This window comes from Aquarana catesbeiana, linkage group LG02 (genome assembly GCF_042186555.1).
Source record: "Aquarana catesbeiana isolate 2022-GZ linkage group LG02, ASM4218655v1, whole genome shotgun sequence".
Classification (NCBI taxonomy): domain Eukaryota; kingdom Metazoa; phylum Chordata; class Amphibia; order Anura; family Ranidae; genus Aquarana; species Aquarana catesbeiana.
Genome location: NC_133325.1, coordinates 191,270,312 through 191,294,094, shown reverse-complemented (window position 1 = coordinate 191,294,094; position 23,783 = coordinate 191,270,312). Strand labels below are relative to the sequence as shown.

At 42.3% G+C, this 23,783-nt stretch overlaps 1 protein-coding gene across 6 annotated transcripts in view; it reads left to right on the top strand.

Moving 5' to 3' along the window:
- Positions 1–23,783, top strand: part of PRPF40B (pre-mRNA processing factor 40 homolog B) — a 136,450-nt gene extending 112,667 nt beyond the window's left edge. For 2 of the 6 annotated variants that reach the window (XM_073614098.1, XM_073614096.1), the window contains exons 20-27: positions 3,732–3,848; positions 3,946–4,083; positions 6,643–6,738; positions 14,082–14,246; positions 14,577–14,676; positions 20,544–20,605; positions 20,689–20,856; positions 23,624–23,776. In XM_073614098.1, the coding sequence (XP_073470199.1) occupies positions 3,732–3,848; positions 3,946–4,083; positions 6,643–6,738; positions 14,082–14,246; positions 14,577–14,676; positions 20,544–20,605; positions 20,689–20,856; positions 23,624–23,716 (939 nt within the window). In that variant the 3' untranslated portion in view covers positions 23,717–23,776. Of the gene's footprint in view, positions 1–3,731; positions 3,849–3,945; positions 4,084–6,642; positions 6,739–14,081; positions 14,247–14,576; positions 14,677–20,543; positions 20,606–20,688; positions 20,857–23,623 lie in introns of those variants that run through there. The other 4 variants (XM_073614097.1, XM_073614100.1, XM_073614099.1 and 1 more) reach the window with 4 other exon arrangements.

The window sequence follows — 23,783 nt, the reverse complement described above, 5'->3', positions numbered from 1 at the left end:
CATAGTGCAACTGCTGAAGCTATAATTACTGTTCCTCCACAATTTAAATATTGAACCTGTACATCAAGAACATATTTTTTTTCAACCTGATCTCCTCTCGCAGTTAATAATATCTTTCAACCTAATCTCCTCTCGCAGTTTCCTGGTATTTTGGGAATTCCATGGCTCTCAGTACATATCACCACTATTGATTGGCAGGACAGGAATCTTATCTTTTCATCAGATTATTGACAAGTGCATTGTTTTAAGATGGACATCTCACAAGCTGTTACTGGAGCTACACTCACTATTTTTTTTTTAAATGCCTCTGTTTTGTAATGCCTTTGTTACCAAGATTTTAAGGATGTGTGTGCAGATCAATTACCACCATACTGAGCTTATGATTGTGCAAAAGAACTTTTGCCAGGGGCTCCGATCCTGTATTTTATCTACTCTCTTTTAGAACCACAACTGGAAGTTTTACGGGACTTTCTACAAGAAAATCTGGGGAAGGGGTTTATCTATGCTTCAAAATCCTGATCTGGATAAGTTCATATTTTTACATTGACAAATGTATTATTTTATTTTTCTAAGGGTTGGTTCACAAAAGAATGTGGTGCAGGAAACATGCATTCCATGCGATCTGCATGCAGGTGCCAGTGTATTGGTAACAGGACACCAAATACAGATTGCAAAGGCAGTGTGTTTATGGGTACTATATCGCATGGTTCCTCAGTACCATGCTGTTTGCTGCAGCGTGCTTTTAAAAGTAATGCATGCCAGTGTGATTTGCAGCCCATTCAATGAATGGGCTGTCAAAATGCACAATATGGGAAATGCACAGGAGTGCGTGCTGCATTACCGTGTGATCCCGGATTGAGTTTGCCCCATGTTTTTTTTTCAAAACTGCCTTACTTTTTAATAGCCTTGCTAGGTTAACTCCCAAAAATAGTGCGTTGTGCCCGGTGATCTTTGATTTCTCTCATGTTGTTCAGGTAGATCTCCACCACTCTAACGTTGCCTACCCCTGGACTATAGGGATTTAAACAGAATTACTGTAAAAATTGTTACCCACTCTCGTAATCCCAGAATTATTTGAGAATGACGACAGCTGAAATTTTCTTTAAGCATCATCTTCGGGTGCATATAATCTTGTTTGTGTTGGACCTGGAGAAGAGCGTTATGCCCCGTACACACGATCTGACTTTCCAACAACAAAACCGTGGATTTTTGTTCGAAGGTTGTTGGCTCCAACTTGTCTTGCATACACACGGCCACACAAATGTTGGCCAACAATTACGAAAGTAGTGTCGTACAAGACATATGTGATATCTCCATTACGAACGCTAGTTATATTTCCAGCTCGTACTTGATTCCGAGCATGCGTGGACTTTTGTCCGATGGACTTGTGCGCACATGATCAGAAAGTCAGACAATAAACATTTGTTGGTGGAAAATTTGAGAACCTGCTAGCCAACATTTGTTGGCGAAAAGTCCGCCAACAAATGTTCGATGGAGCATACACACTGTCGGAAATTTCCGCCAACAAGCTCACATCCAACATTTGTCGGAAAATCTGATTGTGTATATGGGGCATTAGACTACATTCAGGACAAGATATGGGAATTATGAATCCTTAGCAATTGGCTAGGCACACATATTACACTCTCATTTTACAATTTCTGTTTAAATTCATATAGGTTTTAAGTTCACCTTTAGCAACATGTAACATGTTACACTCGTATTTAGGGTGTAACTTTTCTAATCGCCAGTCTCCTTGTGACAGTGAGAAGGGGTCCCTTTTTGGAGCCACTGTCACATTTAAGATCAGCACCGCGACAGACTGACCTGTAGTTGTCAATGGACAGTGAGTGTGCTCTCGTAGTCCATTGTCACTTCCTGCAGCTCACTAGCTGTACTGCCTGTACAGAGAGCTGTATGGAGTGTCTGCAAGAACCTGACAGTGCACTCACGATCAATGCTCTTTTATTATTTTCTACACAAAGATGAACTTTGCTTATCAACTATGCAGTGCAAAGGGCTGACCAAACAACCCATACAGGTAGGCTCCTACACAGTTTTTAGGGAAAGGAAAACCTGATTGTAAGATAAGTGTCAGCAGGTAGGGGGGTTGTTTTTTTCAAAAGAAACTTAGGTTAAAAAGAAAATTTTCCTGAACATGTGATTATTCATCAGTTTGGCTAAAGGCAGTTTAGGGATTACGAGGAAAACAGATCCTCGTAACACCACAGTCACTCAGAAGCCTAGGATTTGCGGTGCTGTGCTACATTCCCTTCTGATCTTTCATGAACAGTGTGGTTTTTATTAAAGTGAAACTGGAATGTATGGTTAGCAAGTATATTTCCCTTTTTTTTGTGTGATTTTCTAAAATGTTAAAGGTAACTTGCAGTAAAGAGGTGTGGAGATTACCATTACTGAAAATGATAGTTGCCATCAAACTTTGACGCACTGACCTGGTACATGTATGCAAATCAGGGGTTCCAATTTTAACAAAAAAGATAAAAATAAGAGAGCGCACCAGCCTTGTGCATTATCCCAAAATAATTTATTGATAAAAAACAGTAAAATACTACTCACGAACATGTGATGAGTAAAAGTCTGTAGAAGCCACTAAAGTGTGGCAATCGGTCCTGGAAGCAACCATCTCCAGAGAGCAGAGGGGAAGACCTCAGAACACCTGCTGGCTGATGCGTTTTGGTGGAGTACCTTCTTCCTCAGAGTCTTCTAACTTTACCCTGACGTTTTAATATGCATGCATGTTCCAGGTCAGGAGAGACAAACAGATGGAATTTTCATAAGCAGGTAGCTGTGTGATAAATTCAGCAGAGCTTCCACTCTTTTTCAGATTTTCCCCTCAGATCTAAAGTGACTGGACTTTCAAGTGCACTTCCACTTGTAGTGCAAAGTGGACTTGCCTTTAGTAAATCAACCCCAGCGAAATCTTGTGCGTCCAAAGTATTGCCTGCTGGAATCACTATGAGCTGACAGTCATAAACAGTCTTCCAGTGCATCTGATTCAATGGCATTTGTATTAACAAGGTTTTATCTTCATACAAAATGCAGCAAGTCATACAAAAAATCTTTGTATTTTTTGGACCCCAACTGCTCCTTATCAACCGCAAACACTTGCTGCATTTTTCCCCAATTCCTTATTTCCCTGTGTTATTTTATCTCTATCTTGCACTTTTATCCAAAACACTGAGTGAGATTATTTGCTATTGCCTTTGAATACACATTGACCAATGTTAATGCCTTCATGGGTTTTATTTGCATACTGTTAACTTATTTATATTTTTTTTCTACCACTAAGGCCTGGTTTACACTGCCACGACTTTGAAGCCAACATCACGGTGCGACTTGATTTGCATATGACTTCTTTAACAGCAGTCAATGCAAGTCGTGCCAAAGTCGCACAAAAACTAGTGCAGGAACCTTTTTCTAAGTCGGAGTGACTCAAGTCGTTCCTATTAGATTCCACTGCACTTAATGGAGTGCGACTTGTCATGCGACTTGTCGAATCTCATGTTGCACCGGTGTGAACTGGGCCTTAAGACCCATCAAACTAAGCTTTACAGGAAATGAATATTGTTATTTGCATGATGATCCTTTTATATTCAAATACCAAAATCTTGAAAAACGATTTAGATTCCTTCACTATTTCGATGAACTGGTCAATGGAAATGATTTTTGAAACTCACATGCAATTTTTTCTGTCTGTCCTTTTTCTTTAGGACCGTAACTTCAGTGTAGAAGTGAACAGTACATTTGAAGACTTTGCTCACATTATCAGTTTTGACAAGCGAGCCGCCACACTTGATGCAGGAAACATTAAGCTAACATTTAATAGCGTAAGTGATTCCATGCATCTGCCACGTGTGGAAAGTGTTAGAGGAGGCAGGATGCATCGTGCGGGCAGGACTCATAACCCTGTTTAATTTGGCCTAGTTGCTGGAGAAAGCCGAAGCTCGGGAGCGTGAGCGAGGAAAAGAGGAAGCCCGCAAGTTACGAAGGAAGGAAGCTGCATTTAAAAGCATGTTGAAGCAGGCGGCTCCTCCTCTGGAAGCAGACAGCAGCTGGGATGATGTGAGAGAACAGTTTGTGCTAATGACTTTTGACAGTTGGTGAAGTTAAACCTCAGATATTTAGGCCTCATTCACACCATACGTGCATAAAAACACAATGGGAAAAAAACGCACGGATTTCATTTGCAGAGACAGGAGTTTGTATCAGTTTTACATCAGTTTCAGTGAGTTTTAATGCAAGTTGACATCAATTTTTGCACTGATAGACATCACACCCTGTGTCATCACTTTCTCTTCTGCCCTGTTCACACCACAATGTTGATGTCAGCAGAAAACTGTATACACGTTGCAGGTTCCTGTGCAGAAAAAATTCTGCATGTGATACCAGTGTTGTAGTGAGAACAGGGCACATAGAGAACACATGTTTGTTCCATGGTGTGAATGAGGCCTCAGTCTGTCATTATTCTATTGTAGATTAATAAACAGTCGAAGTTTACTTGGCTAATGCCCCTTTAGTCATTTCCATGGCTTCTTTAACACATTTCTATATATGTTGTACTGGGTTCATTCTTTGTTGATCTGAGAGTGCCACAAATGAAAAAATGCTGAAAAACAGTAGATAAAGTTTATGTAAAGCCAAATAATCACATTAGCTCTTAAAAAAAAAGAATAAGCTTTCAAATACAGTTTTTTTCCTTTACTTTAGCTGGTGATATTGCCAGCATCTTGCTCTTTGCTCTTTGGAACTTCTTAATCTATGTAGAAGCAGAGTTGTCACCCCAGGACACATTTTTCTGTTTCCGCCTGCTAGCTTACTGCAGCCGCACATTGTGCCTCCCTTCACTGTAGGCACAGGCTCAGAACCAGCCACAGTGTCAGCGCCAGGAAACATGGAATGTGTAGCCCTGTGCAAGCTTCCAAGCTTGTGAAAGTAGAGGTGCTCAACACAACTATTTCATATCTTTAAAATGTAAGTTTAAAGTATAACTAGAGGCAAACCCTTTTTTTTTTGGATAGGGTGGAGAGGGATTAGCATGCTGGTCAGTTCTTATTGCTGTCTGTACTCCCATTGAGGAGATTCATCCTATTTGTCCTGTTTACCATTATCATTAAAAGTGAAAGTAAAAATAAATCCCAAATTTTGGGTTGTCCCCAGAAAAGTAATAGAGGGGAAATCTTCCAAAGGGGACACTAGTTCTGGTGACCTGGGGGATCCTCAAGGAATTCCCTTAATTTGCAGGGATTTCCTCTTACTTTCTGTTTGGCTATGGTAATGGAAGTGAAGGGAAATCTCTGCAAAGGGACACAGATGGCAATAAAAATTACGGGTTATAACCCTCCCTTGCTCTATCCAAAATAAAAATAAAAAGTTTTGCCTATAGTTCTACTTTAAGAAAAAGAAAAAAACACAATGGACCTTTCTAGTCTTATGATTTATTTTGCATGTATTCATTTTTATAAGGATTTAGTTATGCTTTCAAGTGAACTTTTGGAGTGGCTGCTTTTTTTTTCTCCAGAGATTAGCGGCTCAGATTAAGTAGAATCATCCGAATGTATCCCATAACAGGCTTTTTTGGATGGTTATGGTAGCTAGACTATAATTTAGCCTTGTAGGATCATTGGTTTCTTGCTTTGAAAAAAATAGTATTGAAATCTAGTGGACAGCACAGTGGCTAAGTGGTTAGCACTTCTGCCTAGCAGTAACTACAGCATTGCCTGCACAGAGTTTGCATGTTCTCCCTGTGCCATGCGTAGGTACTGCACTTTTCACTCACAATCCAAAGATATGCTGATGGGTTATTTAGCTCCTGTCTAGCCTAGTATTATGTATATGAGGTAGGGACCTTAGATTGTAAGCTCCTTGAGGGCAGGGACTGATGTGAATGTACTCTATATGTAGAGCTCTGCATAAAATGATGGTGCTATAGAAGTACCTGTAGTACATAAACAGTGGTAAAGTCTAGTAATAGTATCAGTTTAGTTTTGCTGTATGTATGCATTGAGCAGACCAAGAAATATGAACTGTGCGCATCAACAAGGAAAGCCCTCTCAGTGCATTAACAGGAGGGAGAATGGCTAGCAAACAGTTGCCTCATTGCTTGGCATGCATTATTACTGCGCAACATAAGACTTGCCTGCACCAATCAGCTGACAGATTCTCCGGTGCTTTTTACAGATCCTCTTCAAAGTTTTAGGTTGAATTTTTCAAGAGTTGTTGTTTTTCAAATGTATTTCTTAAAGTAGAACTCCAACCCAACTTTTTTTTTTTTTTTTTTTTTACTGAATGAGCAAAGGTTTGGACCTGTCAAATTGTTATTGCTGTCTGTATCCCTATTAGAAGTATCCTTTCTTATAATATCTTCCGTTAACCATTGTCTTCCGGTGAAATGCAGATAGAGGCCTGACCTGAAAAAAAAAAAATTACTTTGGCTGAAGCTGCGCTTTTTCAGAGGAATCACTGTGATCAGCTGGAGCAGAGTTACATTATTTATCATGTTTGTGTTTTTATTTCTATGTGGCATTTAAGGGTTGGCTCTTGGCTGCAATTCTGAATGTGGTATATATGGCCTGTGCTATCACTGGCATGCATCTAAAATGTTCTGTTCTGCTATTTATACAGGTCCGCGAGCGCTTTGTTGGAGACAGTGCATTCAATCAAATCACAGTCGAATCAGAAAGAATCCGCCTGTTTAAGGAGTTTGTTTTATCTATTGAAGTATGTTCTTTCAAATATACCCACACCTTTTGTTACTGTTCAGAAAATAGAACGTGCCTAATACCTTTTTTTTTAATAAGAAAAAGAGCACTGCGAGAAGTTCTTTAACCCTTGGCATTCAGTCAGAAATGATATTTCATTAATTTAAATACAATTAGGTACATATCAATGTCTTTGCACTGTTGGAAAAAAAAAAGAGGACTTGAACTGTGTAAGCTGTGCCCAGAAAGGCAAGTAAATTGGACTAGTCACTATGTTTGCCTATATAGGATCTATTCCACTGATCTTTTCTTCATTACTAACTATGCCTTGTTCCTGTGTTAGCACAGTAGTGACCAAAGCTCACGTCGTATCTTGTAAAACTAGAAGTCAGGCAGTAGTGCAATAGATCAGGGGTCCCCAACCTCCCCAGCACCAGGGACCGGCCTCACGGAAGAGGAATCCTTTGTGGACCAGTTTTGGGGTGGAGGTGGGGGGTTGGGGGGAGCAGATTGGTGGCATAGAGTGTTGGCGGGGGTTTGCAGCCTGCCATTTTTATTTGCATCTGTATTTATTTATTATTATGAGGGGAAAAAATTTTTTCACTAATAATAATAAAAAAATTGTCATAATATATTTTTTCTATAACAATAATACCTTTTCCATAATAATAATAGGCTAGCTGACCACATCAGCCCAATCTATTATTATGAAAAAATGTTGTTATGCTGATTACATGAGCTCAATTTAACCACTTCAACCCCAGAAGGATTTGCCCCCTTAATGACCAGGCCATTTTGTGCAATACGGTACTGCGTTAATTTAGCTGACATTTGCATGGTCCTGCGACACTGTACCCAAACAAAATTGAGGTCCTTTTTTTCCCCACAAATAGAGCTTTCTTTTGATGGTATTTGATCACCTCTGCGGTTTCTATTTTTTGTGCTATAAACAAAAAAGAAAAACGACAATTTTGAAAAAAAAAAAAAAAAACAAAAAAATAAAAATGTTAATTTTGTGCTATAAGGCTTCATGTACACGGGACGTTTTTACAACCTCTCCTGAACAATAATGAAACGAAAACGTCCGTTTTGCCATGTTTGCGTTTAGAAGCGTTTTTCTTCTTCAAATAGCCAAAATGAAAAACGCCTGTGAACGAAACACGGCTAAATTCGAGTTACCGCGTTTAGCCGCGTTTTGCCTGTAAACTCAGCTTCTGAATGCATTTTTCTTGCGTTACAAAACATGCCTCTAAACTCAACTGCCTAGAAACGACTGTAAACGACCCTGTGTACATGTACTGATAAGAACATAGAGGAGAGTTAGGGGCAGCTGAAAAAAAAAGCCCAACTGCTTCTAAATGTCAGTTTAGCAGCAGCAGTGTTCATGTGGCCTAAAACACTCCTAATAATTAAAAAAAAAAAATCTAATTTCTTCATCAATTTGGGCCAATTTGTATCCCGCTACATATTTTGGTAAAAAAAAAAATCCCAAAAAAGCGTTTATTGATTGGTTATAGCGTCTACAAAATAGGGGATAGATTTATGGCATTTTTATTATTTATTCTTTTTACTACTAATGGCAGTGATCAGCGATTTTTAGCGGGATTGCGATGGACAGATCGGACACCTAACTGACATTTTTGACACTTTTTTTTGGGAACCAGTGACATTATTACACTGATCAGTGCTAAAAATATGCACTGACATTGTACTAATGGCACTGGCAGGGAAGGGATTAACATCAGGGGGCGATCAATGGGTTAACTGTTTTCTCTCAGTGTGTTTCTAACTGTATGGGGGATGGGCTTCCTAGTACAACATACAGATCCGTCTTTCTGCATAGCAGAAAGACAGGATCTCTGTGTGATCCCCTGTCAGAACGGAGATCTGCCCTGTTTACTATGGCAGATTCCTGTTCTGTCACTGTGGCTAACGATCGTGGGCGGCAGGCGGACATCGAGTCCGCCAGACCCACTGATTGGCTCCCCCCTGTTCAATGGGCGGATGTACGCACGCCCACAGATCGCCCTGTACGAGCCAACGTACAGCTGCGGCAATTCGCACAGCCAAGCCAACCTGCCGCAGTATAACTGTGGCGGCTGGTCAGCAAGAGGTTAATATTATAAATACTATTACTGAGAGACATGACCACAAAGAAAGAAGGGAGTGTATTGCTGGGAGAAAGGGACTCTGGTGGTGGGTGGGTGGCAATGCATTAGACCCACAGCAGGGCCCCTGCCACCTAGACAAGAGGCAGAGCCCAGGGGGCCATGCGAGTGGCTACCAATGCAGATCAATGCCACTTTGTTAGTCCTCAGGTTTTTTAGCAGAAAAGAATACAACCCCAATTCCAAAAAAGTTTGGATGCTGTGTAAAATCTACATAAAAACAGAGTAATGATTTAAAAATCTCTTAAAACCATATTTTATCACAATAGAAAATAAAAAACATATCAAATGTGTTTTTGAAATTGATGGCAGCGACACGTCTCAAAAAAGTTGCAACAGGACTATGAAGCCATGCTGTTGTCATAGATATATTCAAGGCCTTCCCTGAAAAAGAGCATATGCTCCCATCAATTTCAAAATGACCTTATTTTATTCTTAAAGTGATTGTAAAGTCTTTTTTTTTATATAAAAATAAAGAACATGTTATACTTACCTGCTCTGTGCAGTGGTTTTGCACAGAGCAGCCCAGATCCTCCTTTTCTCGAGTCTCTCTTCTGTGCTTCTGGCCCTTCCCTCCTGTTGAGTGCCCCCACTGAAAGCAGCTTACCGAGCTGCAGCTCAGTGTGTCCATTCAAACACGAAGCTGCCATTACGCCCCCGCTCTCTCCTGATTGGCTGACTGACACGGATTGGTAGCAGCGGGAGCCAATGATGCCACTGCTGTGTCTCAGCCAATCAGGAGGCAGAGTCCCAGACAGCCGAGACACTCATGGTCATCGCTGGACAGAGATGGGGCTCCATTAAGTATTAGGGGGGCCGACGGGGGCTGCTGCACACAGAACGCTTTTTATCTTAATGCATAGAATTACTTTATAACCCCTTCAAATGGTATTTTTGCAAAACATTGCATTCTGTTTTTATGTAGATTTTACACAGCGTTTCAACTTTTTAGACATTGGGGTTGTACTTCAGAAAAAGGTTGTCTAGGTAAGCAGTAACATGGTTGCCTTATGCCTCGTTTCCACTGAGTGGATCGGTTCGGTTCGGTTCGGTACGGTACGCTATTTTGAGTGTTTCCATTATGAAAGCGGCCCAAACAACCGAACTGAACTGCATCATTCAGGGTCCTGCTTCAGATGTGGGGCCATAGAAAATGGTACGGTTCGGTTAGGGCGGAGCTACGATACATTCCACTGATTGGTGGACGTGTGACGCTATGCTAGGCATTTTTTTCTAAACCCACGTATGGCCCCTGTCGGTCCGACTTGCAGTGGAAACGCTCACCTGAATAGGCCGGACCATTCTAGGCCTTCCAAACTGTACCGACCCGAACCGATCCGCTCAGTGGAAACGAGGCATAAAAGTGATTGTAAAGTCTTGTTTTTTTTTTTTTTCTTAAAAATAACAAACATGTTATACTTACCTGCTCTGTGCAGTGGTTTTGCACAGAGCAGCCCAGATCCTCCTCTTCTGGGGTCTCTCTTCGGTGCTCCTGGCACCTCCCTCCTGACGAGTGCCCCCACAACAAGCAGCTTGCTATGGGGGCACCTGAGTCGAGTCACAGCTCCTTGAGTCCATTCAGACATGGAGCCCCGGCTAGGCCCCCCCCCCTCTCCTTATTGGCTCACTGTCTTTGACAGCAGCAGGAGCCAATGAAGCTCTGCTGCTGTTTCAGCCAATGAGGAGGAGAGTCCCTGGGCAGCCGAGTCTCTCGTACAACATCGCTGGATAGAGATGGGCTCGGGTAAGTATTAGAGGGGCTGAGGGGGGGTTGCTGCACACACAAGGCTTTTTATCTTAATGCATAGAATGCATTAAGATAAAAAACCTTCTGCCTTTACAATCACTTTAAACACTTAAGAGGGCTAGATTGGGTGCAAGCTCCCTTATGGAAACTCTGGGTGCAGATGATAGGCTGAATGCAGTGCAATAAATTGGAAGTGTTTTTTTTTTTTTTTTGTACCTTAAAGCGCATAAAGTGCTGAAGCGGTGGTTAATTGGAAATATTGAGGTTTGGCATCATGAATGTCTACTGATGCCAGATATTCCACTTGTCTTAGAAGGACAATAACTGACCTTGTGGATTTCATGTAAAACTTGTGAACACAAAGTTGTTTCTTTAGGGATTTTAGGTCCAGACTAGGATGAATACTCCCGTTGGGTTATGGGATTTTGAACAGGCTTGAATAGAATATTTTGACACTGAAAGGAGAGGGACACGAACAACCACTCCCTGGGACGAGAGATGGTTCAGGGTAGTTTGTAAATCTAACTGTCCTTGGGCAGATTTTGGAAAGTTTGAGAGAAGAAAACAATGAGGTTTATAGGACTTGAATGTCTATGACCCAGAAGAATGCTAACTGTACAATACATGCTCCCACTCTTAGGTGTAAAGGTTTATTGTGGAGAGCGCTTTGTGGCAGACTTGGTGACCTGTGTTCCAAGATGGAGATGAAGCCTGAGGGGAGCGGTGTGTGTTTTGATGAGGCAGAAGCCCCCCAGAAGAGGGGAGTTTTGGAGCCTTTCACTGTGAGAAGCACCTTTCCTCCTATGATAAATTTTATGAATTTGTCAAGTGCCTTACTAAAACCTCCTCCTTCAAAGGGCATATGAGCGAGGTGTCTTTTACAGATAGCTTCAGTTATCCCTGCGCCCAACCATAAGATTCTGCACTTACGTAGAGAAATGCAAATTTGTGTCATGACAGCCATAGACAGTTCTCAGGCTGTCAGACTACAGCTCACAGTACAGCTTCCGTTGTATGACTACAAGTCCTAGAAGACCATTCCTTGTGGGACTACAGGTCGCAGCAAGTACTGAAAGGCCACATCACACCACTTTTTCTAGTGGCTGTTGGGGCCCTGGCAGATTTAGAGGAAAACTGATGTAACAAAAGCACTGGTGCCTATTGGCTGAGTGCCCTCTCAAATGACTTTGACCGCTGCTTACAGCCAGGGTCCCTTTATATGTGTCAGCAAGCCATTTCTATTTTTCACTGATGGCAGAGAAGTTATGTAGGGAGTGAGGGGTTCCAAATACCTTCTTTAGGTAGGGAGGAGCCTGGGTGCAGCCCCTCCGTGCAATGTATCCCCTGCGGGCGGGTGTGTCCTATACGGAACTGACTCCCTATACCCATCTGGTATGTTCACTACCTCCAGAACACCTTCCTCCAGGTCCTTTGAGGAATTCTCATTTGCTATCACTAGGGTACAGTAACAGCTTTCCAAAATACTTGTCAGCTGGAAGATGAGAATTTTCCAGTAGAAGGAGACCTGGAAGAATCCTCATCCTAAGAATTTACTCCTCATTAACCCCAGAGTCAGGGTTTATCTCAGACCCAGAAGGCCGTCATGAGTTTTCTTGTGGTAGTTGTCCAGACTAATATGAAGTTACCTCTTACCAAGTCCTCTACTCTATAGGTTACATGATATAGATCATGAAGCGGCATATAAAGGATGTTTTTTGTACCCAGACTTGGCTCACCCTGACACAGTTTGTTTTGCCAAAAAGATTTGCTCACCATTACTCCATGGAAAGGGAGTTCAATAAATAGTGGGGTATGCCTTAGGTCAGGGATCCTCAAACTACGGTCCTCCAGCTGTTGCAGAACTACACATCCCATGAGGCATTGTAAAACTCTGACATTCACAGACATGACTAGGCATGATGGGAATTGTAGTTCCTGAACAACTGGAGGGCCATAGTTTGAAGACCCTTGCCTTAGGTAGATACAACAGTTTCTTATCGCAATATGACCCTTTTGTGCCCAGTGAAGGAGATACTGGGATTTAAAGAGTAACTCCACTATTGTTGAGAAAAAAAAAAACAATCCCCTGTGGGTGATCTATATACATTGCAGTGATTTAAGTAAACATTTTTGCAGAGACCTACCTGTTTCTGCTCTGAAGAAAAAGCACAGCACAGAAACTTTTCCATAAGGGAGAAGTGGTCCATCACCTACAGCATGGTTTCTCATCTCCAGTCCTCAAGTACCCTAAACAGGTCATGTTTTCAGGATTTCCCTCAGATGAAACAGCTGTGGTAATTACTAAGGCAGTGAAACTGATCAAATCACCTGTGCAAAAATAATGGAGAGTCTGAAAACATGACCTGTTGTGTACTTGAGGACTGGAGTTGAGAAACATTGACCTACAAGACACTATAAAAAAATCTAAAGACCCATGGGTTAGGATTATAGGGGTACACCCAAGGAGGGCATGTCCAAAAGCTTTGCCAATGTTTAGTCACCTGAAGGTAGCAGCCTATAACCCAGGGTCTATGAATGTATAACCTGTGTAATGTATGAGTAAGATACACACTTAATGCCAGATAGGTTTTTAACAAGTCTTCCATATACTAGTACAGAGGTATTAAATGTAATCCTGTTATTTTGAGATAAAAGCAGACAAAAAGAGCGTTCATTTGATAAACAGTAAAAGAAAAAAACCTTGCTTTATACATTAATTTTATCAACAGTGCCCTGAAAAAAGATAATTAAGATAATTCTTAAACAAACAATCAAGCCAGGTTCTTCAGGCTGCTGTTTGACCATGGCAACTTTAGATTGATAGTACTGTGCAATGCAGCAGTGCCTGATTGGCTTGCAGTGCTCATCCTCCCTATGCCAATCTAATGCCCTGTACACACAATAGGATTTTCCCATGGAAAATGTGTGATAGGACCTTGTTGTTGGAAATTCTGACCATGTGTAGGCTCCATCACACATTTTCCATAGGAATTTCCGACACACAAAGTTTGAGAGCTTGCTATAAAATTTTCCGACAACAAAATCCGTTGTCGGAAATTCTGATCGTGTGTACACAAATCCGACGCACAAAGTGCCACGCATGCTCAGAATAAATTAAGAGACGAAAGCTATGGGCTGCTGCCCCGTTTATAGTCCCGACGTACGTGTTTTACGTCACCGCGTTCAGAACGATCGGATTTTCCAACAACTTTGTGTGACCGTGTGTATGCAAGAGAAGTTTGAGCCAACATCCGTCGGAAAAAATCCTAGGATTTTGTTGTCGGAATGTCCGATCAATTTCCGACCGTGTGTACAGGCATAAGTGTAACTGTACAGGAAAAGTACTTGTTTAAGCTTTGGATTGTTATATTCTTAATATATTAGCATGTGTATTTACTAGTAGAGCCTTTTTATTGGACATATTTCTGTTTTGCTTTTTTTTTTTAGAATGAATATCAGCATCATCACTTTAAAGGCAAGAAGCACTCAAAAAAATCTAAGAAACACCACCGTAAGCGTTCTCACTCGCAGTCACAGAGTCCTGTGGAACGAGCGAAGAAGAAGACTTTGGACCCATTTAATGCATGGGACAATCCTGGAACTGTGGAGAAGGTGAGAACCTGGTGTGGACATATGCCTTTAAATGCTTTATAGGCAGTCACATTAAATAGCTAACTAACTGTTTTTGAAGCAGGTTCATTGATATTACCCAGTACACAGCACCTGTTCGAGAATGGATGCCTTCCGAGAGGTGTCTAAGACTGGGACAGGTGGTCATAAAATAAAATTGGTTTTGTCTGATCTAGATGATTTTATTATTAATAAAATATAAGGTCTAATAAGGTCTGCATAGGTAGTTAGGTATCTCTTTCTTTTTTTATTGTATTATTTTTGCAGATTGAGAGAGCTGGGTTGTTTATATTGTCTGTGCTATACCTGTAGGCTTCTGAAACTGATGAGGAAAACCACCAGCATCGACCACAGAAAAGAAGGAGAAATAATTCAGGGTCAGGATCTGACATATCATCATCACTTGATTCAGGTACATCCTGTTTGTGTGTGCTTGGTGAGAAGGTAAAGATCAGTGCCAAGCATTATGTTCATATTTCCTAACATTGGAAGTAAAATGTGAATGTCACCGAACTAGAGGACTATAAATGTTTTTTCACTGATCCATTACACATATCAAAGCCCCACTGCTGGCAAAATATGATCGCGTCCCATTCCATTAACCCATCCTACTTTGCCAACCAGTCTACTTTTCTGGATTCTGAAAGGGCCTCACCGCTGGACGGTCAATAGGAAGTGTCCATGTCAATACCTGCATGATGTGGACACCGCAAAAAAAACCCCCACCAGAAATAAAACAGAAGAGGAAAGAGTTCAGAACTGACAGAACTGAAGTGTCATGTGACTGTGACTTAAAGCTGAGCTCCACCCAAAAGTGGCCTTATCTGCAGGTGTATAGCACAGGTACCTGCTCCCACTTCCAGGTGATCTTGACGCTGCAAGATCACCCTGAAGTTCGGCCCCCCTGTTCCTTTCCCTGCCGCCAGACCATTTTACAAAGCGCCTCGCACTTCACGCATGCGCAGTAGGGAACAGACTGTGAAGCCGCAAGGCTTCACTGCTGATTTCCCTTACAAGCAAAGGTGGCGGCAGCACCCACGAGACAATCAGCTGGGATGCTGACATTGAGGGATCCCTGGACAGGTAAGTGTCCTAAGATTAAAAGTCAGAAGCTACAGTATTTGTAGCTGCTGACTTAATTTTTTTCTGAAGGAGGCTGGACGTTTTTTTTAAGGTAAATAAAAAAGGGCATTCAGATAGGTATTTTAATACTGCCATCAGTTGGGGAAGGGGGGTATCTTTATCCCAAAAATAGGTTTTAATGGTATAGGAGACTGCAGGGCTTTGTGAGAGAACAGGTTATTCTTGATGGCAAAGAATTATAGTGATACTACAAACCTGTTATACTTACCAGCTCTGTGCAGTGGTTTTGCATAGAGAAGCCCAGATCCTCCTCTTCTCGGGTCTCTCGTCGAAGCACCTGGCCCCTCCCTCCTGACAAGTGCCCCCACAGCAAGCAGCTTGCTATGGGGGAACCCGTGCCATGGCTCTGTATGTCTGTTCAGATAAAAAAAAAACTTCTGCCTTTACAACTACTTTAATGTTTATATCCTTTATGGGAAATACCTTCATTCCTATACAGTGGGCATTCAAAAGAATAACCTCCCTTTAAAATAATCACATTTTGTTGCTTTCCAGCCTGAAATTAAGACAGACGCAATTTTTAGTTTTATCCATCTGTATTTACGCATTCCATATTATAAGATCCAAGAAAAAGATATAACACCAACATGTCAGAAAAAAAATTCTAAATCAGAAATCACCAAGTTGGAAAAAGGATCACCTGCCTCCTAAAAATTACTTGTGAGCTCAGTCAGGTATAGCTAATCACCCTCACAATGGCACAAAAAGCCATTTGACTCACAACTGTGATCAGCTGTGGTCATTTTGATCGTCAATACCTAGAAGCACAGTGAAATCTATTATTAAAAAGTGGAAGGTATTTGGTACAACGCAGACCCTCCCTGGATCAAGGCATCTCTCCAAACTGGATGACAGAGCCAGGGGAAAACTGGTCATGGGGGCTACCAAGAGGCCTACAGCAACTCTGAAGCAGTTGTAGGAATTTATGACAAGGATCGGTCATTTTGTGCATGTGACATCTCAGAACTTTCCGTAGATAAGGCCATTCAACGGTGTCAAACACCTTCTCTCTATCCAGAGAGGCGACCATTCTGAAACCCATATTAGAATGTTGAGCGTGAATATTTGTAAATAACCTACGTAGGTTGATGTTCATGGCCCTATGAGCCATGAACCCTGTTTGATCTGCATTAACCACTGAGTGCAAAAGAACGTTTAATCTGCAAGTTAAGTTGGTGGTAATGAAGAAGTATAAAGATGGGCTTCTTAACACCTTGCTCAAGAAATGTTTGTATTTAACCACTTCACGCCCAAGGAGGTCATATGACGTCCTGGATTTTGAGTGGGGATATCTGAATGATGCCTGTAGCTGCAGGCATCATTCAGATATCATCTTTTTCAGCTGGTGATTCCCTGCAACTTAAAAGCAATCATAGCAGTTCATCCGCTTGATCGTTCTTACAGGCAGCGGGAGGGGATGTTCTCCACATCTCTCTATAAAGAGGACCTGTCACACACTATTTTTATTACAAGAGATGTTTGCATTCCTTGTAATAGGAATAAAAGTGACCCCAAAAAAAAAATGAAAGAGAAAGTGTAATAATAAAAAAATAAAAGTAAAATAAACAATAAAAAAAAAAAAAAATTAAAGCACCCCCATCCTCGCGCACAGAAGCGAATGCATGCATAAGTCACGTCCACATATGTAAACAGCGTTCAAAACACACATGTGAGGTATCGCCTTGAGCAAGAGCAACAATTCTAGCCCAAGACCTCCTCTGTAACCCTAAACATGTAACCTGTAAAAAATGTTAATGCGTCGCCTATGGAGATTTTTAAGTACCAAAGTTTGGTGCCATTCCACAAGTGTGCGCAATTTTAAAGCATAACATGTCAGGTATCTATTTACTCAGCGTAACATCAACTTTCACATTGTACAAAAAAATTGGGCTAACAACATTACTGTTTTGCTTTTGTTTTTTTAATTCATGAAACATTTTTTTTTCATTTGAAAAACTGCAGTGTGACATAAAAAGTTGCAATGACCACCATTTTATTCCCTAGGGTTTCTGCTAAAAAACACATATATAATGTTTGGGGGTTCTGAGTAATTTTCTAGCAAAAAAATAATGATTTTTACATGTAGGAGAGGAGTGCTAGAATTGGCCCGGTATGGAAGTAGTTAAAAAGGTCCATTCTTGTGATCTCGGCTAGGTGCAGATAAAGCGCCCTCTTGGCAGATTCAAGTAAATCAAAATTCTCAGCACTGGGATTAGAGTTATAGCCACTAGATTCATCTGCTACCTTGTCCTGCAGGGACAACACTGTAGTGGCCTAATCCTTTTTAACAGCAATTATTGAGGAGATATAATGACCCCTTGTAAAAGCATCCCATTCAACGTCTGGAGAGGAAGAAGCCACATTAATATTCCTGCAAAGCAGGGGGTGTTTTTCCAGAGATGTCCGGGTGGGAGATCCAGAGGGTTCCCAAAAGCCACAGGGACCCATTACGACAGGGCCGAGTCTGAAGGACTAACTTTAGAGGGCAATGGTCAGATAACCTACTGGATAAACAATTAGCCTCAAGGACATCCACTAGAAAAGAGGGGTTGGCAAAAGCCAAATCAATGCGGGATGAGCTTTTGTGTGTGGAAGAAAAACAGGAGTATGGTTTTACTGTAGAATGGCCATGTTTCCATCGTCATGTTTCGGTGAGACCAGCCGCCAGGGCCCAATTGGATAAATCGCCTAAAAAGCTTTTAGCAGCGGTGGACCGATCCAAATCAGGTGACAAAGAGTTGAAATCTCTCATAATTAACAATTTAGTGGGGCAATGGGGGGTTATCTTCTTCAATATGGTATATAGCAGCTCAGGTGAAAAGGGAGGGAATATATAAGGTATAAGGCCACTATCACATACTTTTGTTGCCATAACGTCATCACCAAAGTGACGTATTTGCCATAAGGATCAGTATTGCACATTATCAATTACAAAAGGCAGAGATTGACACTCCCCTGGCGTAATTGGAGTATGTGGTCTGAAACGCCTTTTGTATCCAGGGCTTCTTCAGTGCTATAATTTTACTGCCCATGAGTTGTGTTTCTTGGAGTAATATTATGTGGGGGGGCCTGAAGTTTAAGATACTGGAACAATAAAGCCATTTTGAATTTCGAGTTCAAGCCTCTAACATTCCAGGATACAATTTTTATAGTTTCAAAGATACTTAAGGCCATGATAGTAAGGGAATTAATGTACCGGAGGCATGAATGAATCTGGAGCAAGGGAACATCTGATGAGCAGCAAGCCAACGCCATGACATTAAAATGAGAAAAACAAAAAAAAAATTGAAAAACAACCCAAGCACTACTGGGCAAGCCCTGTCCATACCTGACCCCGTTCAAGAATGAGAATGGTGGCAGGTAGAGACCCTAATCCCAAAACAAACAGTTAATTAAACTGGTCACAATCAACACACTATGTCCAATGCAGGGGGACCAGGGGTCCGAAAACAACGCCGACAGGTAGGCAAAAGGAAGAGAAGACTCTTCGATATCCCAAGTGGTGTAGCCTGTTGAAAGAAGTTTAAGTAGAAGCACCAGAACGGCACAGTTCAAAGCTCCAGTAGGTGGGCCCTTTTCATGTAAGGATATGTGCAGCAGCATCCTGAGATCCCCATAGCCATAAATGAGAGGGTAATGCCGTGGAACACATGCCTAATGATAGCCCCCAAACAGCAGCAGAAATGTGCATATGCCAAAAAATAAACAAGTGCAAAGAAACAAAAATGTTGAAAACTTGTGTATTTGCTTTAGTTTGTGCAAAGAAGTCAACCAGACATCACTAACGGGTAGGTAGATCCCGGACTTAACAAGTATCCAGCTAAGTGGAGGCCGCGTTGGGTAATTCAAAGAACCATGCACAGTCACCATCCACGACTCGAAGCCTGCTAGGATACAAAAGGCTGAACTTGATACCCTTCTCTCTGAGGTGTCTGCGGACCTCTGTGAACGACCTTCGACGCTGTTGAATTTCCAGAGAATAATCCGGGAAGAGGAGAATCTTGGAATTCTCATATTGGAGATCCGGTTTGTTCCTTGCAGCAGCCAGGATTCGGTCATGGTCTCGATAATTAAGCATGCGTAGCAGTAAAGGCCTCGCTGGAGCACCCGGCACAGGCGGAGTAGGGGGGACCTTATGGGCCCGCTCAACCATGAATGTTGGTGGGAGATCTTGCATATCCAGGAGCTGGGCCAGAAAGGTTTCGGCGGACTCCACCCATCTTCATCCCTCAGCACGCTCTGGTAAACTCAGGATCCGCATGTTGTTGTGGTGGAGATGATTCTCCGTCTCTCTGGCCTTTTTCTGGAGCACTCTCTCCTGCAGCTGTAAAGCGCGTAGGTATGTGGAATCCGTCCTGATGGCATACTCCTCCACTCATGATATACGGTCCTCCACTTCCGACAGACGGGAGCAGAATTTGTCTAGATCATACCTGCTCACACTAATCAATGCCTGTTGCCAGGAAATCCATCTTGGCCATCAGCGTCTATTTGGAGGCAGTGATAGCTGCCAAGATCTTCTCACTTGTGGACCCATCAGCCACAGAATCACCTGGAGAGGTTTGTGTTGCCGCTGACATAGCTGCAGGCCTTGTGTCCAAGATGGCCCTGGAAGGAAAGGGGCAGGGAGCACCAGCCTATCTCCTTGTGGTGCGCGGCTTGCCCGGAGACATGCGGATCACTGGGGACAAGCGATTCTGCCAGGGGGAACCAGCATATCGGAGCTGAAACGCCACACGTCTGGTCCACATCCCGGCCACGCTGCCCCCGCTGCCCCCGTTAAGGTTTCTTTTAAGTAGAATTAGAAATATTAGGACCTCCATTAAGATCCTGTCCCAGTGGAAGTGGGCTCCTGAGCATATAGTAAGGGGAAATTTCCTCAGTCGAGTGGCAGCACTTTAACAGCTTTTTTGTTATTTTCTAAACAAATCTGAGCAGAGTTCCTGTATAAAATTGATAAATCATAAGATTTGCAAATTCAAACCCTGATCAGCCCAGGCACATTCCCCAATACCATCTCCTTCTCATGTCTAGGGACAAGAAATGTCATGTGTCATAAGTGGTAGGAAGCCTTGTAGGATTGCTGATCCAGGGGATGCTGTTGCATTCTTACTGATCTCTCTTGTGTTTTCTCAGAGCATAGCACCAAGAAATCCAAGAGACAGAAGAAGAAGAGCAAAAAGAAAAGGCACAAATCGGTGAGCCTACTGACATGGGGGAAGCTGAGTGTACGGTTTGTGTTGAAGAAGGGATCAAAAAAGAATTGCATTTTCTTTTTTAGAACAGTCCAGAAAGTGAATCAGAAAAGGAGAAAGAAAAAAACAAGAGAGAAAGAGATCAGGAAGGCGAGCAACTGAAAGAGAGTGCAAAAGACAGAGACCAAGATCTGGAGGTGGAGACTGCAGACGGTCATCACAGATTATTAAAGCAAGGCAAAAGAAAGGAGAAAGTAAGTGAGTGATTCTGTACAGGACCAAGTATGTACAGCTAAACTTAAAGAGTTAATTCTTTTTGGATGATTGTATTTAACAACAAAGAATCAGAGAAGTGTCAGGCTACATTCGCACAGGCAGTTTACCCCATATCAAATGACAGTGGAAGGAATCTGCCGATTCCTACTGCTGTTTTTGACACCTGTGATTGGCTAGCTGTCGTACAGTACAGCAGGAACTGATTCTTAGACCATGAGTTAGATGATTTGACACTGCCAAAAGCTTTGTTGGGACTCACCCCAGCAGTGTGATAACCCTGCCTACTCCATGAGGCTCCAATTTTTGCTGGTGTCCTCCGGTGATGGACCACTTTTGTTTCTTCACTAGATTTCCTTTCCTCCTAACATTTCCATCAAGATTTGACTGCTTATTGCCTTATGGATTACCGGCAATTTCTGTAGCACTGCAGAGATAGCAGACCTATCTCTGTTCCCTTGACGTCTCCTGGACCTAAAACCTTTCTAGTTCCCTTTGCTAGTTTGTTTTCAGGAGCTGTATCCCAACGTCGACACGGTTCTCTTCCCCAGAGCAGTTTCCTTTAGGCCATCAGTTGTGCTTGGTATCCATCAGACCCACCATCCCTGTCCCTCTCCAGATGGACCCCCTGGCCTGTGCAGTCATCTAGGACAAGTTCTTGCTGATCACTTGCCCTTCCAAGGCTCTGACATCTCAGTCTCACTCATTCACCCCAAGTGCTTTCCAGGATGTTGGCTCCATTGTTTGCCCTACTGCCTTTTCATGGCACCCCATTGTGGACCATTGGGACACTCAGATAACTTTCTTTGGAGAAAACAATTACCATGGGCTCTAGAGGTCAACGTCTTCCTGATGGCCCCAATGCCTCCAAGATACGGCTGGATCTCTTTTTGTCTGGAATCTGCACTGGAACTCTAACAGCTGTAGACAGTTCTAACCAATATGGCTTTTCAGTTAAAGGGTCTCAAGCATGTTTGCCCTCATGTCCCTCTCCTTTGGTGTACGAGTTACCTGCTTCTTAACTGCTGCAGGAGAGTATGTGTTGGAGCTTCACCCTCTCTAAGGCACCCTCTGTTCTCCAGGCTATTCTCTGACCTCAGCAATCCATTTGTGGTTGTGGATTAGGTTTTTACAAAGACTAAATTGTCTGCTTCTGAGGATCACGCAATTCCTAACCCAGTGAATGGGGCTAGGGAATACTCTCCCTATCAGAATTCTCCTGTCATCGGGGAGATGGACTACATTCTGGACTTCTAGAACAAGTAGTTTCTTTAACATTGCAGGGACATTCTCTGGTCAGGACACCGGACACTGCTGGACAGTATCAGGACACTGACATGCCTTTCCTATTAAGAAGGTAGAAGAGATTTTGCTGTGACAAGAAATAGTGTAGATCCTTATTTGTATAAAACCTTGTGTTCTAGTCCTATCCACTCCACTCCTTTGAAATGCCTCCAGAAGGCCAGTATTTCACAGCTGGTTACTTCCGAACATGAGAGAACAGTCAACGCACCAAGGTACATTCCAGATCCTGAGTTGCATGATACTCTGGGCCATCTGCATGCTGAACATGCAAGTTTCCTGAAACGCGGCTAAATGCGAGTTACCGCGTTTATAAGCGCTTGGCGCTTGAAATGCCTCTAAACTCAGCATCTGAACCCATTTTCTTGCATTAAAAAAAAGCCTCTAAACTCAACTGCCTAGAAACGACTATAAATGACCTTGTGTACATGTACTGATAAGATAACAGAGGAGAGTTCAGGAGCAGTTGAAAAAAATGCCCAACTGCTCCTAAGCGTCTGTTTAGCAGCAGCAGTGTACATGAGGCCTTAAGTGGGATTTGAGCTTGATCCTCAGGCTCCATTGGATGTGTATTCCTCCTTGCAGGTTTGGTTGGGAGATTTATCTTCTATCCCCCGAATCTCCTTGCATACAAAGCCACTATATACTATACCGATTTGCTCATGACTTTGTGGGATCAAATCCTAGTTCAGCCTTACCCATATGGCTTCCCATGTAGACCAGCTGCTCTTTTCTTGTGGACCTGATTTTGTCTGAGGTCGCCCCAGTACTGCTTGGACCTTAGAAGGGGGTAGAGCCTGTGCTGAAAATGTAATAGTTAGTGCAAATAAAAAAATATATATATATCACTGAGAGTAGTCAACTGTGTTATTACAGTAAGTACAAAAATCTTGTTAGTGCCGGTTCACACAGGGGCGACTTGTCAGGCGAAACAGCCGCCTGACAAGTCGCCTCCCGTTCTGTACAATGGAACCGTTCTAATAGGAGCAACGCAAGTCGCTCCGACTTAGAAAAAGGTTCCTGTACTACTTGGGGGCGACTTGCATAGACTTCTATACAGAAGTCGTTTTGCAAGTCGCTGTGGCAGTCATGTGCAGGTCGTGCTGCCCCTGTGTGAACCAGGGCTTAGAGGTAGTTTACAGCAACACTTGAGAAGTTGACGTTTTTAGATTAGAGGCTCGGCCTTTATATTTGTCCTGGTGACCATTGTCTATGGGACAAAGTGATTAGAAATGCATATTTTAATTTGTAAGACACGGACTGCAAAAAAAAAAAAAAAAAAGTTCTTTTCTTTATTAAAATAAAAAACAAAATAAAAAAAATAAAGTTTTGGCTTTAGATACAAATTGTAACATTTTGTACCATGTTGTTCTTAAGGTAGCAATTGTTTTTCCTATATTTAATATCACGCATTCTTTCTGTTTTTCATTCCTGCATATGTTTCAGACAGGCTGGGACACATCAGAGAGTGAGCTCAGTGAAGGAGAGCTGGAAAAGAGAAGACGAACACTACTACAGCAGCTGGACGATGATCAGTAGATAGACATCCTAGAGCAGTGATGGCGAACCTTGGCACCCCAGATGTTTTGGAACTACATTTCCCATG